Source organism: Bufo bufo, chromosome 9, assembly GCF_905171765.1.
Source record: "Bufo bufo chromosome 9, aBufBuf1.1, whole genome shotgun sequence".
Lineage (NCBI taxonomy): Eukaryota > Metazoa > Chordata > Amphibia > Anura > Bufonidae > Bufo > Bufo bufo.
Genome location: NC_053397.1, coordinates 178387042 through 178408560, shown reverse-complemented (window position 1 = coordinate 178408560; position 21519 = coordinate 178387042). Strand labels below are relative to the sequence as shown.

General features: G+C 42.4%; 1 protein-coding gene across 1 annotated transcript in view; it reads left to right on the top strand.

Annotated features, from left to right (window-relative positions):
- Positions 1–21519, top strand: part of ATG7 (autophagy related 7) — a 297775-nt gene that overhangs the window by 15973 nt on the left and 260283 nt on the right. Inside the window, exons 2-4 of the mRNA XM_040406900.1 lie at positions 1194–1390; positions 4119–4173; positions 17415–17532. Coding sequence (XP_040262834.1) covers positions 1213–1390; positions 4119–4173; positions 17415–17532 — 351 coding nt within the window. The 5' untranslated portion in view covers positions 1194–1212. The remainder of the gene's footprint in view (positions 1–1193; positions 1391–4118; positions 4174–17414; positions 17533–21519) is intronic.

Sequence of the window (21519 nt, the reverse complement as noted above, 5' to 3'; positions counted from 1 at the left end):
TATCCGGAATAACTGATCCGGTGTTTACATTTTTACAAAGATCAAAAGCGAAACTAGCTCCTCCGATATCCCGGCGCATGCGCCTGACCAGAAAAGCCAGATCTGACGAGGTGGCAATTTCCAGAAACACTTGGTACGGATCCGGCATTAATACATCTCTATGAAAATTGATACCGGATCCGGCAAGTGCGGTATTTTGTCTGGTCAGATACCGTACAAGGGACTGAACGGAAGACATCCTGATGCATACTGAACGGATTGCTTTCCATTCAGAATGCATTAGGACCAAACTGATGCGTTTTTGTTCCGTATTGAGACCCTTTACCAAATTTCAATACCGGAAAAGAATAACGCAAGTGTGTAAGTACCCTAAGGAAGGGAGTCTGTCTGTATTTCATCCTATCAGTGCTTAGGGCAGCGTTAATTTGCCGATAGGTTGACTTTAAGGGTCCATTCACACGTCCATATGTGTTTTGCGGATCCACGCATCCGTGGATCCGCAAAACACGGACATCGCGATGTGCGTTCCGCAATTGCGGACAAGAATAGGACATGTTCTATTTTTTTCGGGATCGGAATCGTGCTGCCCCAAAGAAATGAATGGGTACGCAATTCCGTTGGGTCCGCAAACGAAATTGCGGACGTGTGAATGGACCCTTTGGGACAATGTCACTGTTCTAAGGCCACTGTGGCAGTGATGTTTTGGGAGTAATTTGCTAAAAAAAATATAGTGTCATAGATTTTTTGTATTTGTCACCCACGTGCCATGTTTCGTTTGGGCGTCGGCCATTTTTAAGCCTTATTCATTGAAGTCACAACAAGCGCTGCATTTTCATGAAATTGTGAATTATAGCCAAAATCCATTGTCTCCGCTGTGTTCGTGTTGGCTACCTGAAAATTCTTTATGTTATTCAGGCAGTAATCTCTGAAGAATGTTTAAGGTGTGCGCAATTCCCCATCGCATAATGCCTTTTATTGTGGCGATGAGGAGAATTTTGAAAGGTAATTTCCTGTACTATGGCTGATTTACATAGCCTGCTGTTAAATTAGGTGAAAGCTGTGATGACGGTTATTGTAAATCTGAGTGAATAGAAGCGTCGCCACAATGGAAAGTAAATACGTTGGCCTATAATATGCAGCCCTAGGACATGAATGCTCTTATGTACAGTATGATCATTCTTCTTCTCTTATAGTTAAACCCTGAAGTCATCAATGGCATCTGAGAGTCAAGATGTGGGCGACAAGGGCGAGTCTGGCAGCCCCAAACTGCAGTTCGTCCCTTTCGCCAGTGCGCTAGATGCAGGATTTTGGCATCAGCTCACTCAAAAGAAACTGAATGAGTACCGGCTTGACGAATCGGCCAAAGCGATCAAGGGTTATTATTATAATGGTAAGAGCAGTTATTGCTTCTCCTATTGTTCTGCTCCACTTTGTGAGGTGCAACCTACTAACAAGGCCAGCATTACTAATGGGCTACTTTCCTTTCCGTTGTTTCAAGAGGTTTTCCAGGATTATATACCTGTGTGTGTGTGTGTGTGTGTGTGTGTGTATATATATGTTTACAACAATGTTTTGAACTTTTGACTTTCCGGCTCCATATCTCACCAAACACTACAGCTTTTAATGTGAGACTGCCATAATTTTATAGACAATCATCTTGGCTATCTTATACATATATTGGACTTGCAACTATTTAGCATATGATTGGTTATGCAGATTCTTGCCATGTTACTGTTTCTTCTTGTATACTACAAATTACAACCTGTTCTCACATTCCCTGACCCTGGTTTCACACCTGAGCGTTCTGAAAGGAGCGCTCTGTATGCGCGATTGTACGGGCGTTTACAATCGCGCATACAGAGACAAGCGAACACTCATTGTCGCGCGTTCCCGAAAGTCTATGTACGGGAACGCGCGACAAAACGCCCCAAAGAAGCTCAAGAACTTGTTTGAGCCTCGGGCGTTTTACAGCGTGATCGTACGCGCTGTAAAACGCCCAGGTGAGAACCATTCCCATAGGGAAGCATTGGTTTCTCCTTGTTGAGCGTTTTACAGCGCGTACGAACGCGCTGTAAAACGCTCAGGTGTGAACTTAGGGTAATAGCTCAGTGTGTGATTAGGTTGATTCCCAAGCGAAAGGTCACTGGTTTGAATCTAGGAGCAGCCAAGAGAAACAGCATCAGCATATTCCAGCTCATCGATGGCAATTTTCTTGGCCAAGATACCACTAAACTGGATCATGTGAGGGCCATGACAGTTGGAAGAATACAAAATGAGATCTGTCTACCCCTTCCAAATCCAAGAGGTGGACGTCCAGGCAAAATATTAGAATCAACAAGTCGGCTTATCACAAGAAAAACACGGCAGTGGTGGTGGCTCGTATGCTTTGTAATAGTGAGATCACAGATGTCCATGCAAGCACCGTGCAACAAGCATTACACAAGTCTGGAATGGTGGCCCAAAAAAAGGTGAAGAAGCCTCAACTTCAATATCATCGTAAGAAGCATCTGCTCGAGTTTGCAAAAAAGTACGAACAGTGGACTGTAGAAGATTGGAAATGGGTGATTTGGAGAGATGAGACGAAAGTCAATTGACTGGGCTCTGATGGGTGCAAATAGGCCTGGAAGAAATGAGGGAAAAGGGGGCTAACGGATCAAGAAATTGAAGGAACTGTCAAGCTCGATGGAGGAAGCCTGATGATATTGGGTTGTTTCACAGACCAGGATCTATGGTGGTCTCAATGCTTTGCTATATGTGAGTATCCTACAAGACGAGTTACTTTGTACACTCGAGTACTATGGGTATGAAAAGGACAACATAGTTTTCCAGCAGGACAACGACCCATAGCATACGTTGAGATTGGCGAAGAAGGTAGTAGAGGTGCTGGATTGACCCCCACAGTCCCCAGATCTCAAACCAATCGAGCACTTGTGTGTAGAGTTGAAGAAAAAGCTGTATTCGTGCCCAAGTGAGTCGACCATTATGCATCAACATTGGGAACGTGTAGAAGAGACCTGGGAACAGATTTCAGTCGAGACATGCTTGAATCTGATCGAGAGCATGTCCAGAAGGATTCAGGAAGTGTTGAAAGCAAAACAGTAACAATGCAGTTACATTACAAGAATCTGCATAACTAATCATATGCTAAATAGTTGCAAGTTCAATGTATGTATGTGAGAGCCATGGAGATTGTCTATAAAATGATGGTAGTCTCTCGTTGGAAGCTGTAGTGGATGGTGAGATATGATTCGTGAAAGTCAAAAGTTCAAAACATTGTTACCCTTTTGCTCATCGGTGTATATATAATTTTTTTTAAAACAAGTTGAATTGGTTAAAAATAAAAGAAATGCACCATACTTGCCCTCATCAATCCCCAGTGCCACCATTCTGACATTTCTATGGTTCCCTCTTCACGCCGTCCACTTACCGATCCCGGAATCAACACAAAGGAAGTACTTGGACCTCCTTCTCAGCCAATCACTTGCTGCAGCAGTGACTCACCCCAACCAGTGATTGGCTAAGCGGGCAGTCCAAGACGTTTTCTGTGTGTTACCTGCTGGACCAGAATGAGGATGATGTTCACCTGATCCTCTCTGCTGGATCTGGTCTTTTGGGCTCCTGGGCCTGCAGTTCTGTTACCACGTGCGCAAAGGACAATATCCGTCGAATAGGGCACATGTGACCTACTCCCCCTGCGTCTCGCGTGACGCAACTCTGCAGCGGTAAAGTGTGTCCCCCGTCGACTGATGTTTTCCACGGTGGGACCGGAACTGCCAGCCCAGGATCCCCACAGTTCGGATCCAGGAGCGGGGATCAGGTGAGCATCATCACCCCCACCCTGGGTCGGGCAAGTCTGGCCCACTCTGTTAGAGTTAGATAACCCCTTAAAGCCTGGGACCAGGGAGTGGGGAGAACAGATTAACAGTGGGGGAGGGCGAGTATTGATTATTTTTATTTTTAACCCATTCTGATGATTTGTTGATAATTGACTTGGCCATATGTGGGGAATCGTAAAATGGAGTTTCTACAATTTTTGATGCTGCTTGCAAAGATGAACAATTTTGTAGCCTAGAGTAAAGTTATATGAGATAATAATGTTTCTGGTGATCTCTTGACAGGTGATCCTGCTGGGCTTCCAACTCGGCTCACTCTGGAATTCAGTGCCTTTGACATGTAAGTTCAACAAAAGTCTGTCTTCTTTAGACTTCATACACATGTCTGTACCAGAATTTTCGTCCACAAGCGATGGATCCACAAAATGTAGATGCCTTCCATGAGCATTCCATATTTTTCTCACCCTCATCAATAGAAACGACTATTCTTGTCCACAATATGGAGAAGAATAGGATATGTTCTATCATTTTCGGAACGGCCATATAGATCTGCAAAAATACGGAGTGCAAGAAGCCTCACATGTAATTTTCTTGGATTGACAGCTGATTGGCAGGGGTGCCCAGGATCGGACCTCCACCAATCCATTATTGATGGCCTATCTTGAGATGCCCCTGTCTCTGCTAAGGATGGAAAAAATACGCAGAGAGGTTAAACTTCCCCTGTCCACTTCCCATCTTTAGTTTTTTCCTGTCCCTGTGCAGGAAAGATATGCAGAGAGGTCAGGTCTGTAGCCTTGATGAAGATATCATTTATTTGGGGTTAACAGAGGAAGCTGGCAAAGCCAGTTGGTCCCTGTCTTCTTCAGCCAGTCTCTGCTTAGGATGCTTTCTTTACCCATGTGGTTACTCTAATGGAGGTTTCCAAGTATAAAATCAGCATTGAAGTCTTACAGGTAAGCGCTGCAGCTCATGTCGGCTGGACTGCAGGTGGCATGTCAATGAGGTCACTGGACAGGGTGGAAAGTCCATGGCAGATGGAGGGCGCCATCTTGCTGACATCACATCTGGAACAGAACACCATTTCCGCTGACTTCAGAAGTTCACTTGTATACAGGGCCGGTGCAAGGATTTTTGCCGCCCTAGGCAAGATAAAAATTGCTGGCCCCCCCCCCCCCTTATCAGATGATCTGCCCACATCATGTTCCACCCCTTTCTCAGCTTTTAAATTAAAAGAACTGCTATGTTTCCCTGAGAATTAATCCAGCTTCTTGTAGCCGTCTCTTTTTCCGGAACGGAATTGCGGACCCATACCCACGTTGTGCGGCCCCGATCCGGAATTGCGGACCCAGATGCAGCTCCTGTACCGCGGACCGAACAGAGCTCGGCCACGGACAGCACAGAGCAGACACAGCATGACAGCAGGCGCAGGCAGGATTCTTTAGAGCGGCAAGCGCTCAGCCTCAGCGGCGCAGCATGAGGGGCGCCGCCGGCCGCCCGAACTTATATAAGCAATTTTTTTTTTTATTTTAAACCGCAACGAGCGCCGGGCTAGGGTTGTTGCGGGTATCGAAATTTCGATACCCAATCGATACTTTTGTCCCGGTATCGATACGATACCGGGATTTCCGTTTTTTCGATACTGGGCTGCGCTTCTGCGCTGTCTAGTCACTCTCTGAACATGAGCGCGCTGCTATCGGCGCGCTCATGTTATCTCAGCACTCAGCAGCACGGGGAGAAGGAAGCTGTCCTCCCTCCGCCCTGTGCTGCTGCCGCTGCCACCAATGAGAAGAGAGGGGCGGAGAAGGGGCGGCAATGAGAAGAGAGGGGCGGAGGAGGGGCGGCAATGAGAAGAGAGGGGGTGGAGGAGGGGCGGCAATGAGAAGAGAGGGGCGGAGGAGGGGCGGGCGCACTGCGCCACCAATGATAGGATTACTATCGGAGCGATGGGAGGAGACATCAGCTTCACTAGTGGGCGTTCCTTTTCCCTGCGCTGCGATTGGACAGCGCTACAGCCAGGGAGAAGGAACGCCCACTAGTGAAGCTGATGTCTCCTCCCATCGCTCCGATAGTAATCAGCAGCATGTGGAGCAGGAGAGGAGACAGTAATGGGGCACTGCGGGCGAACGGAGCGGCGCCCAGGACTAAATGGTGAGTGCTGAGACATCGCTGGGCGCCGCTCTGTGTGGCCTAATAGTGAAAGTCTGGACTCATATACAGTAGTCAGTCTTTAACACATACAGGAGGCGGGTGCCGGCAGCAGAATCGCATTGCCGGCACCCTGCCCCTGACAGGGAGCTGCGATCAGCGGCAGTTAACTGCCGCTGATCTGCTAGTACCCGCCTCCTGTATAAAGGGGTAAAATCATTGGTGGTGCAGTGTGCCCCCCCCCCCTCAATCCCCCCATCCCATTAAATCATTGGTGGCACAGTGCGCCGGCCCCTCTCAACCCTCCAGTATTAAAATCATTGGTGGCAGTGGCCACAGGGACCTCTCCACTCCCCCTCATTGGTGGTGCAGTGGCAGCTTCTGATCGGAGCCCCAGCTGTCTAAGCCTGGGGCTCCGATCGGTTACCATGGCAGCCAGGACGCTACAGAAGCCCTGGTTGCCATGGTAACATCCCTGATGCTGTGTGCACAAAGCACAGAGCAGCAGGGACAGTGTGGAGTCCTATTCACCCTGATAGAGATCTATCAGGGTGAATAGGAAAAGGGATGAAAGATCCCAGGTTCTAGCCCCTAAGGGGGAAATAGTTATTAAATAAAAAGTGAAAAAAAAAAAAACACTAAAATATGAAGTATAAATCACCCCCCTTTTCCCAATTTCACATATAAAATATATAAATAAACATATTACATCGCCACGTCAGAAAAGTCCAAACTATTAAAATATTAAAAAAAAATCTAGGTGGTGAATGCCGGAACAGAAAAAATAAAATAAAAACTGCGCGATTCGCCATTTTTAAAAATGAGGAATGCACGTGGCTTTTTTTGTTTATTTTTTTCGCGTGGTATCGAATGGTATCGAGTATCGCAATACTTTTTCATGGTATCGAAACCGAATCAAAAATTTGGTATCGCAACAACTCTACGCCGGGCACCCCCTGCTAAATGGCGCCCTAGGCGACTGCCTAAGTCGCCTTACTGGTGGCGCCGGCCCTGCTTGTATAGCGGGTGAAAGCTAGTGCACACCATGCCTAGGAAAACTTCGTGCTTGATAGAGGGAACTTCACCAGACATCTTTCTGGCTCATCTGATCCAGTTCCTGGCCTAAACATGGATTTCAGCCCATCTCATGCTGGTTCCTCAGCTTTGGGTCCTGCAAGTCACTATCTCTTAGGCTGGGTTCACACTTGAGCGTTTTACAGCGCGTTCAAACGCGCTGTAAAACGCTCAACACATGAAAACCAATGCTTCCCTATGGCCCTGGTTCTCACTTGAGCGTTTTACAGCGCTGAAAAACGCGCTGTAAAACGCCCTACGCTCAAACAAGTACTTGAGCTTCTTTGGGGCGTTTTACAGCGCGTTTGTGGCCATAGGACATTGCAGTCAATCACACAAACGCGCGTCGAACGCGCGTTTACTATTGCAAAAAACGCGCATAAAAAACGTGCGTCAAAAACGTGCGTTAAACGCGCATATCAAAGACGCTCAGGTCTGAACCCAGCCTCAGGGCTCTTTCACACGAGCGGGTAATCTGCTGCGTCAAAGAGAGCCAATCCCAGTTCTGGATAGCAGAGACACGGAGTATTAACATGAGTGATAATGCTCTGTGCCTCTCTGTGATCTTTTTACTACAAATCACAGATAAAGTTGTCACCGTGATTTTGTAGTAAAAAGGTCACAGAGAGGCACGGAGCATTATCAATCATGTTAATACTCCGTGTCTTTGCTGTCCAGAACGGGGCTTGGCACTCTTTCAACCAGTGGATTCCACGCACGGGATCCGCTCTTGTGAAAGAGCCCTAACTGAGTGCGAAGGGGGGATATCCATTATAGTTTCTAAGAAGTGTTTTTTTTTTTTTTTTCTTTTTCCAAAGTTTAATGGTGCTTTGAGGGTTTGTTCTCTCTCGTAGGGAGACAAGGATACTGGCACTAAGCAAAAAAAAAAAAAAAGTGGATGTTCTGTTAAGTCTCCTCTGTGCAATAAGAAAAAGAACGAAGTGTACAAGAATCCTTTATGCCCATCATGTACTTTGAAGATTGTTCAGGATGGAACATCAGTCTTTATGAATGACATTAAGTCTACAGGTAAAGAGGAGAATCAGTCAGCGATGTCAGGTCTCTCTGCTGCTTTGTCCATTAAAAAACATAAGGAAAGATCCAGAAAATGATTCAAAGGATTTCTCAGATATTGAGTGTTCAGATAAAGAGGAGAGTGAAATGATAGATTCTTCTTCAGAAAAAGAAGAGAAAAAATAGTCTTTGCATCAGAGGACTTGGATCAGTTGATTAAGGCTATACATAATACTTTGGAAATTTGAAGAAGTTTAAAAATCTAGGTCTATTCAAGATAACATATATTTGGAGGTGAGAGACAGACAAGACTTTTCTATACAAGAGACGCGTCATAAGCTAATGTATAAGGAGTGATATATCCCTGAAAACAGATTGGTTTTGAATGAGACAGATGTAGAAAAATGGGGTTTAGTTCCCATGATTGATGCCTCTGTAGCCAAACTCATAAAAAATATGTTGATTCCCTTTGAAGACGCCACGCAGGTTAAGGACCATGTGGATAAAAAAGATGAAGGTCTTGTTAAAAAGACTAGAGAAATTGTTTCTGTCTTGTTCAGACCGGGGGTTTCTCCTACTTGAGTAGCTAGAGCCTTGTGTGTCTGGCTAGACCAGTTAGCGTTACATCTTAGGGAGAAAACACCCAGGGATCAGATTCTTGCCTCTCTTCCCTTTTTAAAAATGGCCTCATTGGGAACCACTTTCAGAAGATGGCATTAGCGAGATGGTTCTCTTCCTCTGGGAGATACTTCCTCTGTTGAATCAGTTTTAATGGTTGCCAGGACATCCGTTCAGACGTATTCTGTAATGAGAGTATTATGGTTGAGATCTTGGAAGGATGATATGACCTCCAAAAATGAGATATGTTCCTTTGCTTTCCATGGCCAGTATGTAACTATAGGAAAGGGGGTAAAACAAGGTTTATCTGTTAGAATCATGCAGCAGCTCTCCAGTAAATAACCCCAGGAGTGGTGGGGGGAAATTAGCTCAGTTTGTACCTCAATGACAATTTTTCAAGAATGATACAAAATAGAATTTTTTTAGCTTCTCCCCCAGAAAAGTTCAGTTTAACTTCCCTTCCTTCTTCTGTACTTCAGAAAAATCTGTTGTTGGTTATTCAAGATCTCTTATGTTTAGGTGCCGTTCAACCCATTCCATAACAGATTTCATGGCCGCTATTCATATCTTTTGGTGGGTAAGAAAACCAAATGGATCCTTTTGGACGACAATCAACCTGAACTAGTATGTACTTTACAGGAGATTAAAGATAAAATCAGCGAATAGCAAAAATATATGAGGATCGTAACTATAGATCTGAAAGATTACTATTACCATAATCCAATAAACAAAGAGCATCAAAGATATTTCAAGTTTGTAGTCCAAGAGGGGAAAAATATGTCTATCAGCTTGTATATCTGCCCTTCAACAATCTGATTATTTACAAAGGTCATGGCGGAGGTCTCAGCCTTAGTAAAATTAGAGGGGGAACTAATGGTACCCTATCTGGATGACCTCCTGCTGATAGTTTCAACATTTTTCAGGATCAAATACAGTAAGTCCTTTGTACCCTACAGAATCTGGGATGAATAATAAACTGGCAAAAATCAGATTTGATTCTGTCAAAGTAGGAACATTTTTTGGAGACCAGAAAACTTATATACCTAAGGGCAAGATGATGAATTTGATTTGTCTCATCAGAAAGTTTAGAATAAAATGTGTGTCACATGAAAGCATGCATTCCTATGGATCCCTGGGCTCCGTACCATTCCAGATCCATATAGAAGTTGGTATTGAAGAAATGGAACAGAAGTCCTCTCTCATTAGACCAGACCATTATTCTTTCAACTTAAGTGAAAGATTTGTTAGTACGGTGGATGATGAAAGCACATCTAGAGAAAAGAGAGAACTGGATTCCAGAACAGTTGATGACTACGGATGCCTGAAGATGGGGAACTCGCATAAATCAGATCTATTTTCAAGGAACCTGGAGCAATTACATAGCCAATACCTCAGCAAATCACAGAGAACTCAGAGCACTTTGGAAAGCCTTCGCACACCTAAAAACAGTGACTCGCCTGAAAATATATTCAGACCACATTACAGCAGTGATGTTCATTCAACATCAAGAAGGCAAAAGAAGAGACCATCTTCAAAAGTTAACCAAGAAAATATTTTAATGGAAAAAGAAACATCTCAGAAAACGGGTTCTTCCATGAAGAGGTGCCTTGCGGATCAAGTGATCAACCAAATAGTAAGAACCTTGGGGGCTCTCAGAAATGTATCTATTCGTTGCAAGAACAAGCAGGAAACTATAGAAGCTCCATCCAACATAAAGATCAGCCAAAGAACATAGATGCTTTCTCAATAAAATGGACTCTACATCTGTATTATGCATTCCCTCCTCTCAATTTACTAGTACTGCAAAAAGATTCAGATGTAAGAGCCAAAGTGATATTAGTAGCTCCCTTTTGGCCCAGGCGATGTTGGTTTTCCTTTCTGAAGGAAATAAGTTTAAGGGGACCTGTACTGTCCCTCTTTTCACAGCTTCTAACCCAGGGGCCAGTGCTACATCCAGGCCTCAAGTCTCTAGACTTGAGGGCATGGATTTTGAACGAGCACACGTAGAAACCAGTGGGCTTTCTTATAAAGGGCTAAATGTTTTAATGGCAAGCTGTAAATCTTCTACTAATAGTATGTACCATAAAGTATGGAATACATTTTGCAATTGGTGTGTCTTTCCAGGGATTTAGACTAAACCCTGTGTATCTTGGTCATTTTAGATTTTTTTTCATAATTGTCTTGATTTGGTTCTTAGACCCAGCAGAACTTTTAGGATCCAAGTGGCGGCTTTGAGTACTTTCTTTGATTTCAGGTTCCCTTAAAACCTTGTATTTGTAATCTGGTTCCACCTTGGAATCTAAATTTAGTTCTTAACAGTCTTGCAAACCTCCTTTTGAACCCATTGAGTACATGCCAATTACGTTTCTCACTTGACAAACTATTTTTCTGTTAGCCATCGGCACGTATAGTCAGTGAGATACAAGCTCTTTCTGCAGATTTTCCTTTTTTTTCAGACATTTGAAGATAGACTTATCTAAAACCCTTCTTTTTTTACCTAAAGTAGTGTCTTCATTTAATAAATCACAAGGTATTGTTATCCCTTCCTTTTGTGGTAAACCAAAAAATGAAAAAGAGTTTCATAAGCTTGATGTTCGCAGATCTGTGTATTTACAAAAGACTGAGAACTGGAGAAAAGACAAGAATTTATAACTGCATTTTGCAGGTCCAAACGGGAAAGAAAGCTGCCAAAACCTACATTGCTAGGTGGATCAGACAGAGCATTGCTACGGACTACAGCTCAGCAGCAAAAGAGATTCCTTAGGGTCTAAGAGCTCATTCGAGTAGGGTAGTAGTGGTGTTATGGGCAGTAAGGGCATCGGCTTCTATAGAACATAACTGCTGGGCTGCTACCTGGAAATCAACCCACCCCCTCACCAAGCATTATAGCGAAGATGTACAATCCAATACGATTGAACACAACATCCTTCGGGCAATTGTCCCCTCCTAAAAAATATATCTTTCATATCTCGGGTGCCGTTGTGGAGATGACTAGGAGAAAAATGAAATTACACTTACCGGTAATTAGGTTTCTTAGAAGTCTCCATGACGGCACCCATACTTTACACTTTCCTTAAAAAAAAAAAAAAAGATATGGAGTGGATATGCTAGTAATATCTACTCTTTTCAGTTTACCGTAATTATGTTTGTTTTCTTAGATCGTTGATCCTCCTACTAAGGTTCTTGGAAGTCACTGAAGGTGGGAGATATGGAGGGAAAATTCTACCTCTCTGTGGGCCCATCTCAGGGGGGCCGTTGTGGAGACTTCCAGGAAACCAAATTACCGTTGAGTGTAATTACACTTCCAATTCTAATATACTCTGGAGGGAATTTATCATGGGATCGGGAAACTTTTATAATCAGTTTTTGCTTGAGTCTGTAGTGATGTAATTTGCATCAAATTTATCAAGCATCTCTTGTTTGATAAATGTGGTGCATCTTTACAAATAGTACTTTTATCTAGACATATTAGGCTTTTTTTTACACAATCCCCTTAGTGGTGTATCAAAATCTTTGACTTCTTTACCTCAGAAAACTGGCTTACAAGGCTTCATAAATTCTCCCCTTTGTTTCAATTCTTCATTCCCAAAATAAATGTCAGTGGAGAATTTGCTATAATGTTATCTGGTCCAAGGCAGGTTTCTTCATGCTCTTTGCACAGATTTTCCCAGAACTAGACTGTACCATAAAAGTGTCCAGGAGCAGAGACTGAAATCACATTTTAGTCCCTCGCTTATTTAGCTGCCCACATTGAAAATTTCAGAAGCAAATTGGCAGTGGTGAGATGCAGAATTTTTTGTTTTGGACACATAGGTGGACATTTATCAAGACCAGTGTTTTCATCACTGTTCTTGAGTCCTTCTGCACAGCTGAAGGATGCTCCAAATTTATGTCTTTTAGAAATTTGACTCATCCTGGCCATGCGACAGACCAAAATCTACAGCAGCCTCCTAGATACTGTAGACTTTTTTTTAAATTCACACCAGAAAACTGGTGTGCATGCAGTTAAATGTGCCTGCTGGCCCTGGCTTTGCTACCCAACTTTTCTTGCCACTTCTATAAAATAGCAAGAAGGGGGAAAAGTTTGCCGCAAATATGGCATGCACCAAAATCTACATTTTTATTACACCACAATTGTGCTGTAAATACGATAATGAATGTCCCCCATCGTTTTCATGTGCATCATTTATCTTGACAACCTTTTTGTATATTCAAAAGGAAAGAAGGCTCCAGCACCAAGTGTGGACGTACAAAAATCCCAGTCTTTATTCAGCAATATTCCAAAGGTATACAGCAATCAGTGGCACCAGCTCCCGCTTAATCCCAGGAAATCAACGCGTTTCGAACAGTAGTGTTCTTACTCATGATCTGAGGTGTCTGACATGACGGACATTGAAATAGGGTCCAACTCCCATTGCTCCACCCTAAAGGAGGGATTTTGGAGAAATGGGTTGGACACATAGGTGATCAAGTCCATGTGAGACACCTGTACACATATATTCACCCGTGTCATACAACATAAAATAACATATATAAAACAACTAATATTAAACAGACTTATAATTAGACGCCACCACGTACAAAAGTTTAAAACATAACCCTCTTGATGTATATAAGAGGGATTTGGTCCACATTTTGGATAAGGGCCTGGAGAAGGGTCATATCAGTCAGAGGCAATTTGAGTTTTTAAATGTGGATTTTCCCGTAACCCCTATAATTCATGCCCTCCCAAAAATTCACAAGGGAGTTAATCCTCCACCATTGAGACCGATTGTGTCGGGCATAGGTTCCTTAACCGAAAAATTGAGTGAATGGTTGGATTCAGTCCTACAACCTCTGGTGAAAAGATTACCGGGGTACATCAGGGATACGAGTGATGTTCTCAGATATATGTACAACTGCAAATGGGCAGAAAATTATGTATGGATAACACTAGACGTTGTGGCCCTGTATCCTTCCATTCCTCACTCATTTGCCCTTTTGGCATTGGAATACAATCTGCACAGATATAGTAAGTTCTCAGATTTATTCATTGATTTTGTCTTGGAGATTACCTCCTATCTCCTTACACATAACTATTTCATTTTCAATGAGATATTTTATGTTCAGATATCAGGAGTTTCCATGGGGGCCAAATTTTCTCCATCCCTGGCAAATCTATCCATGGCCTTCTGGGAAGAGAAATATATTTTTTCTGTGGACAACCCTTTTTCTGGAGCACTCGTCTGGTATGGCAGATACATCGACGACCTGCTCCTCGTCTGGGGGGGAGATGTATCTGCCATACCAGAGTTTGTTACCTATGTCAATGCAAACACGTATAACTTGAGATTTACATGCGTCCAACATCCCCAAACAATTAATTTCTTGGATCTAAAATTAACTGGGATCCCGGTGGTACTGACGGAAACCTACCGCAAGGAGATTTCGGGCAATACCATTCTTAAGGCTAACAGCCACCACCCACCTCACACCATAAAAAGCATCCCTGTAGGAGAATTCATAAGAGCGAAAAGAAACTCTAGTACTAGCGAGGCTTTTGATGAAGAATGTCTAAATATATGGACACGCCTCAAAGCTAGAGGATACCCGCATTGGATGTTGTCCAGGGGCCTCAAAATAGCTAACAATAAAAACAGACTTGAGTTACTTGGTTTGATGCCCAAAAAACAGAATTAACCACCGATCAGAGAAAATACAGGCTATCATGACACCAAAAATAACAATAATAAAAACAGCAATAAAAATAGAAGAAAAAACAATGCTGGGCAAAATAAAGACAAAAGGTGTGAATTTATACCCACTATAGTCTTAACCTACAGCAGACAATTTCCCAAGATTAAGAAGATTATCCAAAACTGCTTACCGATTCTATATGAGGATGATATTCTGAGAGGTGTACTTAAAGGGTTTCTATCACTTCGTTTCACCTATTTAGCTTTCAGACACTAGCGATCCGCTAGTGTCTGCTTTATCTAACCATCCTAATATAAGAGCTTATTGTCCTGCCGTTTAGCTAAAAAAATAACTTATATAGATATGCAAATGAGCCTCTAGGTGCTATGGGGGCGTGATTAGCACCTAGAGGCTCCGTCTACCTTAACAAACTGCCGCCGCCCAGCGCGTCCCTCCAGCCCGCCCATCTCCTCCGGAATGCGATGCTCCTCGTATTCGGCGCATGCGCAGTGAATGTCTGATCGCTTCCCTGCTCAGACATCTCCACGGCGCCTGCGCCGATGACGTCATAGTGCTCCGAGGAACAGGCGCAGTGGAGATGTCTGAGCAGGGAAGCGTCAGACATTCACTGCGCATGCGCAGAACAGAGACGCGCACGGAGAGGATCGCTTCAGCTGGAGATGGGCGGGCTGGAGGGACGCGCTGGGCGGCGGCAGTTTGTTAAGGTAGACGGAGCCTCTAGGTGCTAATCACGCCCCCATAGCACCTAGAGGCTCATTTGCATATCTATATAAGTTATTTTTTTAGCTAAACGGCAGGACAATAAGCTCTTATATTAGGATGGTTAGATAGAGCAGACACTAGCGGATCGCTAGTGTCTGAAATCTAAATAGGTGAAACAAAGTGATAGAAACCCTTTAAGGATGGCTGCCGTATTGTCTCTAAAAGACCTAATACTTTGGGCAAAACATTATCACCTTCTATGTTTACCCCAATACAAACAACAAATAAAAATCAACCTACCTGGCTCAAATATACAGGATTCTCCAAATGCGGTAGTCAGAGATGCAAAACATGCAAGGTCTCTAAAACCACCAAGGAATTTTATAATTCCACACATTCTGAAACATTTCCTATTAAAAGCTATATGAATTGCAATACAAGTGGGGTCATATATATCATCGCATGTACCTCATGCGATTTGATGTATGTAGGATGTACCACTAGGAAGTTTAAGGACAGGTTACGGGAACATCTGAATTATATTGCCAACCCTTTAACAACAGGGATCTCTAATGCGGCTAGTCACTTTATAAATATTCACAACCGTAATATAGATACCTTTTCTACCTTCGCATTTGAGCGTATCACACCACCACAAAGGGGTGGCAACATCAAACAAAAGACCCTCTTACGAGAAGCATATTGGATCTGGAGGCTAAACACAAGATACCCACAGGGCCTCAACCTTAGAAAGGAACTAATGTATTTATACTAAAGGCATTATGCAGTCAAGCCATTACCACCTTGTTTTTAATATAACATTATTTTATATCTATGCAGGCAGACTTCTGCTTCCATGCTTAGTCATCTAGAATAATTTTCTTTTTAGATATTTGGTCTCTTCCCCCTCTACTTACTTATCCACTTTGAGATCCCCCTATAGTGATGGTGTTCTATCCAGCTGGTATATATTGGGCATTCTTGCCTATTTACAACTATATTATACAGCGATGAGGTGATCAATAACTTCCCATCACTATACGGATGGAATATATGCCCTGACACAATGGAATTTATTATTGTTTTTCGATAATAAGAACAAAAGGAGAAATTAATATCACAATTAAAGATAGAAATTATTATCAAGTAACAGATTGTGAGGGATGAAACCCTACTTATTAATTATAAATACGATACATATGGAGGTATGATCTTGTGTTATTAATCCCTCGGCCTTTCTGTTCTCTCTCATTCATTCAGAATTTCGGGCCCTATTCACATCATATCTTCTTTACATAAACCAAGGTGATTGCTTTATGCAACCTTCACCCTATGTAGCGAGAGAGAAGAGAAACACTATGAGGTGTGGTAGCTAATTAGACTTATACTGGCCACAGCCCTCTGACCGCTGGATAAGCGCTGATTAGGGTAGGAATTCACATTAAGCGATTCCTAGGAATATATGATGCCGTTTTGGATTGTGATCTTTTACTAATACCATTCTCTTTATATGTAGTATCTCCTCCTTACTTAGAGACTTTCAACTGTTTAGAATCATGACCACCAGGAAATATGGATCCGGATTCAGAAACGGAGGAGCTGTGTTGCTTTATCCTGTTCAAATATGTTATGGCCGGACATGCAATGGAGTGCACACATACCTGATCTTTCTCATATGATCTTTTTGTGCATTTTTTTGCAGCCTATATCCTACTGTCTGTTAAATATTTGCTTTTCATATTTTTATTTATGATTATTAGATCGCTTTGTGGATATGGATATCATCTAATATGTGGGGTTGATGCTGTCTCTATATATATTGAGGGGATGGACCATAAGTTTTTAAATCGTCTAATTATAAGTCTGTTTAATATTAGTTGTTTTATATATGTTATTTTATGTTGTATGACACGGGTGAATATATGTGTACAGGTGTCTCACATGGACTTGATCACCTATGTGTCCAACCCATTTCTCCAAAATCCCTCCTTTAGGGTGGAGCAATGGGAGTTGGACCCTAGTTCAATGTCCGTCATGTCAGACACCTCAGATCATGAGTAAGAACACTACTGTTCGAAACGCGTTGATTTCCTGGGATTAAGCGGGAGCTGGTGCCACTGATTGCTGTATACCTTTGGAATATTGCTGAATAAAGACTGGGATTTTTGTACGTCCACACTTGGTGCTGGAGCCTTCTTTCCTTTTGAATTTACCACATGGACTGACTTGGGTCCGCCCCGTGCACCGCTATATTGGACATCGGAGGTGAGCTGGCTATCTTTCTCCTTTAACCTTTTTGTATGTCATATCGTGCCTTCATTGTGTTGACAGGAATGTTCCCACCCCAGCGCGCTCTTGTCCGTCTCTTGGCTCTTTATACAACACAAACACTTTAGATTCCTTCAAGAAATGTGACAAGAAAGCCTTGCTGGATCAAGCAGCTAATGAGGTAAGATACATTTCTGTGCTGATAAATATTTGTTTCATCAACCATCTATAAATCTATCTAGTTATCTATATATTTACAGTTGCAAGAAAAAGTATGTGAACCCTTTGGAATGATATGGATTTCTGCACAAATTGGTCATAAAATGTGATCTCATCTTCATCTAAGTCACAACAATAGACAATCACAGTCTGCTTAAACTAATAACACACAAATAATTAAATGTTACCATGTTTTTATTGCACACACCATGTAAACATTCACAGTGCAGGTGGAAAAAGTATGTGAACCCCTAGACTAATGACATCTCTAAGAGCTAATTGGAGTGAGGTGTCAGCCAACTGGAGTCCAATCAATGAGATAAGATTGGAGGTATTGGTTACAGCTGCCCTGCCCTATAAAAATCACACACCAGTTCTGGGTTTGCTTTTCACAAGAAGCATTGCCTGATGTGAATGATGCCTCGCACAAAAGAGCTCTCAGAAGACCTACGATTAAGAATTGTTGTCTTGCATAAAGCTGGAAAGGGTTATAAAAGTATCTCCAAAAGCTTTGCTGTTCATCAGTCCACGGTAAGATAAATTGTCTATAAATGGAGAAAGTTCAGCACTGCTGCTACTCTCACTAGGAGTGGCCATCCTGTAAAGATGACTGCAAGAGCACAGCGCAGACTGCTCAATGAGGTGAAGAAGAATGCTAGAGTGTCAGCTAAAGACTTACAAAAGTCTCTGGCATATGCTAACATCCCTGTTAGCGAATCTATGATACGTAAAAACACTAAACAAGAACGGATTTCATAGGAGGATACCACAGAGGAAGCCACTGCTGTCCAAAAAAACATTGCTGCACGTTTACAGTTTGCACAAGAGCACCTGGATGTTCCACAGCAGTACTGGCAAAATATTCTGTGGATAGATGAAACCAAAGTTGAGTTGTTTGGAAGAAACACACAACACTATGTGTGGAGAAAAAGAGGCACAGTACACCAACATCAAAACCTCATCCCAACTGTGAAGTATGGTGGTGGGGGCATCATGGTTTGAGGCTGCTTTTCTGCGTCAGGGCCTGGACGGATTGCTATCATCGAAGGAAAAATGAATTCCCAAGTTTATCAAGACATTTTGCAGGAGAACTTAAGGCCATCTGTCCACCAGCTGAAGCTCAACAGAAGATGGGTGTTGCAACAGGACAACGACCCAAAGCATAGAAGTAAATCAACAACAGAATGGCTTAAACAGAAGAAAATACGCCTTCTGGAGTGGCCCAGTCAGAGTCCTGACCTCAACCCAATTGAGATGCTGTGGCCTGACCTCAAGAAAGCGATTCACACCAGACATTCCAAGAATATTGCTGATCTGAAACAGTTCTGTAAAGAGGAATGGTCAAGAATTATCTGATCTGCAACTACAGGAAACATTTGGTTGAAGTTATTGCTGCCAAAGGAGGTTCAACCAGTTATTAAATCCAAGGGTTCACATACTTTTTCCACCTGCACTGTGAATGTTTACATGGTGTGTTCAATAAAAACATGGTAACATTTAATTATTTGTGTGTTATTAGTTTAAGCAGACTGTGATTGTCTATTGTTGTCTATGTCTGATGAAGATCAGATCACATTTATGACCAATTTGTGCAGAAATCCAAATAATTCCAAAGGGTTCACATACTTTTTCTTGCAACTGTATATGCCCCAAGCCTCGGAGGAGCGAAATTTGCAAGTGGTAGTGACTCTGGATGCAATAATTGTTAATGGTGGCAATCCTCACACCAATGCTCCCTAGGGCCAGGGCAGTGATAGGAAGGCGTACCCGTTCTTCCCTCGGGGCACACCCTAATGTTGGTGTGCCCTTGATGTTATAAGTATTTTATGAGTGCAAAGCAGGAAGAGTAGGTGCTGTGCCCGGCATATGGTGCTGGAGTCAGCAACCAGGCCAGTGGTAGAAAATACGTTTCTTTACTAAGGTGCGGATTGGGAGTTGTAGTACATCCAACAATATCAAAGCACAGTTCTAGGGTGAGTCACAGCAGTCTCTTTCCAATAGCTATATGTAGGCAACAGCAACAATAATGATAATAGGAGTAGTAGATCCTAAGCTCCTTCTAAACACTTTGCAACCTTTCCAAGATGATCATAGGTGTGCAAAACTTTCAAAAATGTGGTAAGTGTCCCAGATTATAAACCATCCACACACATAGCAAGAAAGTGTGGTAGTCGCCAGAGACTACAATTCATCCACATGCAAAAAGTCTCACAATCAGCACTACAATTTTTGAACTGGGGGATGCATATCGTCAAACGGTCGGCCAAACCGTAATATAAGTGTGAAAGTTGCCGTAAACTGTTAATCCTTTCACAAGCAGAAAAGTCTCTATCGGCCATAAACAGCGAAAACCTTGCTAACTCGCACGGCCTTGTGATCCTGGACAGTCTATAAAATGTCTTCTCCAGCTTTCCCTCAGGGATTGTTCTCTCAACTGAAATGATGTTTCTCCTGGAGCTGAACTGGCAGCTACCCCTTTTACGGGCAGAGCAAAAACTGAAGTAGCTGATGCAATTGCTGACTAGAAAGCTCCTCCCTCTGAGGGGAAAGCTAGTTCCCTCTACTAAGTCCAGGCATAATTAACTAGACAGTGCCACCTATAGACAGCTTTTGGGAATATATACAAAGCATTGATAAATTCAGTAATGTACTAAATTCACACTTTGCAGGACCTCAGTTCTCCTGTAGTGCATCTTCACAACCCCTCAACATTGTGTAATGTTCACGCAAAAATGCATGGTGGACTGACATAAGTAAATGATTTTGTACTTCTCTGTTCATCCTTGTATTATGATGCTGTATTTATTATCGTCCACTAACTATGACATCACTATGTTTACCATGCCTGTTATGTGATGTCACTGTGAGAATTATGTGCACTAGACCCCTCCTATGACTTGACAGGACTTATTATCTATATAGTGTGTTAATTACTTTTGTACTGTGACATCACTGTGTTTTATTGCCCTTTTATTGTGAGATCACTGTTTATGTTGCCCCTGTATTGTGACATACTTGTACTGTTTATTATTGCAGTGGTGAGGTAGATTTAGGTGTATTGTCCATGGTCTGTAAAATAAATATTACAATTATAGTCATAAATATGCAGTGCATTAGGTAAATGAAGATGCATCATCTAAACTGGTTACTAAAGTGGCAAAACTGCCACATAGCAGTCATTAATTGCTTGTAAAGTTAGAGGTCCTAATCGTAATCTATATAGTAAGGTCCTCAAGGCATAAATTGACTACGGTATATTGTAAAGTATTTTTTCATATTTGTCAATATATATAAATCAAGAAAACACAGGTAAAAATATATAATCCCCCCCCCCCCCATATCATTAATATACACAATTCATGCCTCATAAATGCACCAAATGTGCCCTAATGCATATGCAAATAGAATATAATATTACAATGTAAATAAAACACAATATTAGTATTGGTAATCTCCAGTCCAACAATGAACCTAGCTGCGGGATAGCAGCTTAAGTCCCATGGTTTATTCATTGATACGTTACCTGTGGGGAAATGTATTTTACTTAAATGCATGTCTTTTCAGCAGAAAAGCATTTTATTAAGCATTTCCCACTGTTTATCTTTTTGTATAACTGTACATAGCAGCTGCAGAATACTTTTTCAGAGTAAAAACTGTTGGAAAGCTTGTCTGACTGCTTGTTCTGCAGTTCCTTTCTGTCTTTTCCTGAATGATGTTCGGTGCTCATTTATGACCAAATTAAAGTTGAACTTGAGAGGGGACGGACACTGAGACATCAGACGGATTTCACTGTGAACCGCATTCTGCAGCTTGCTGTATACTGTGATGCATAGAAGCTGCAGTAGCCAAACTGTGCAAAATTTGTAATAATAATTTTTTTCAGCCAAAAATAAACATGTTTTTGCTACCAAAGTTGTCCATAGTCTTTAACCTCTTCAGGACCCTGCCA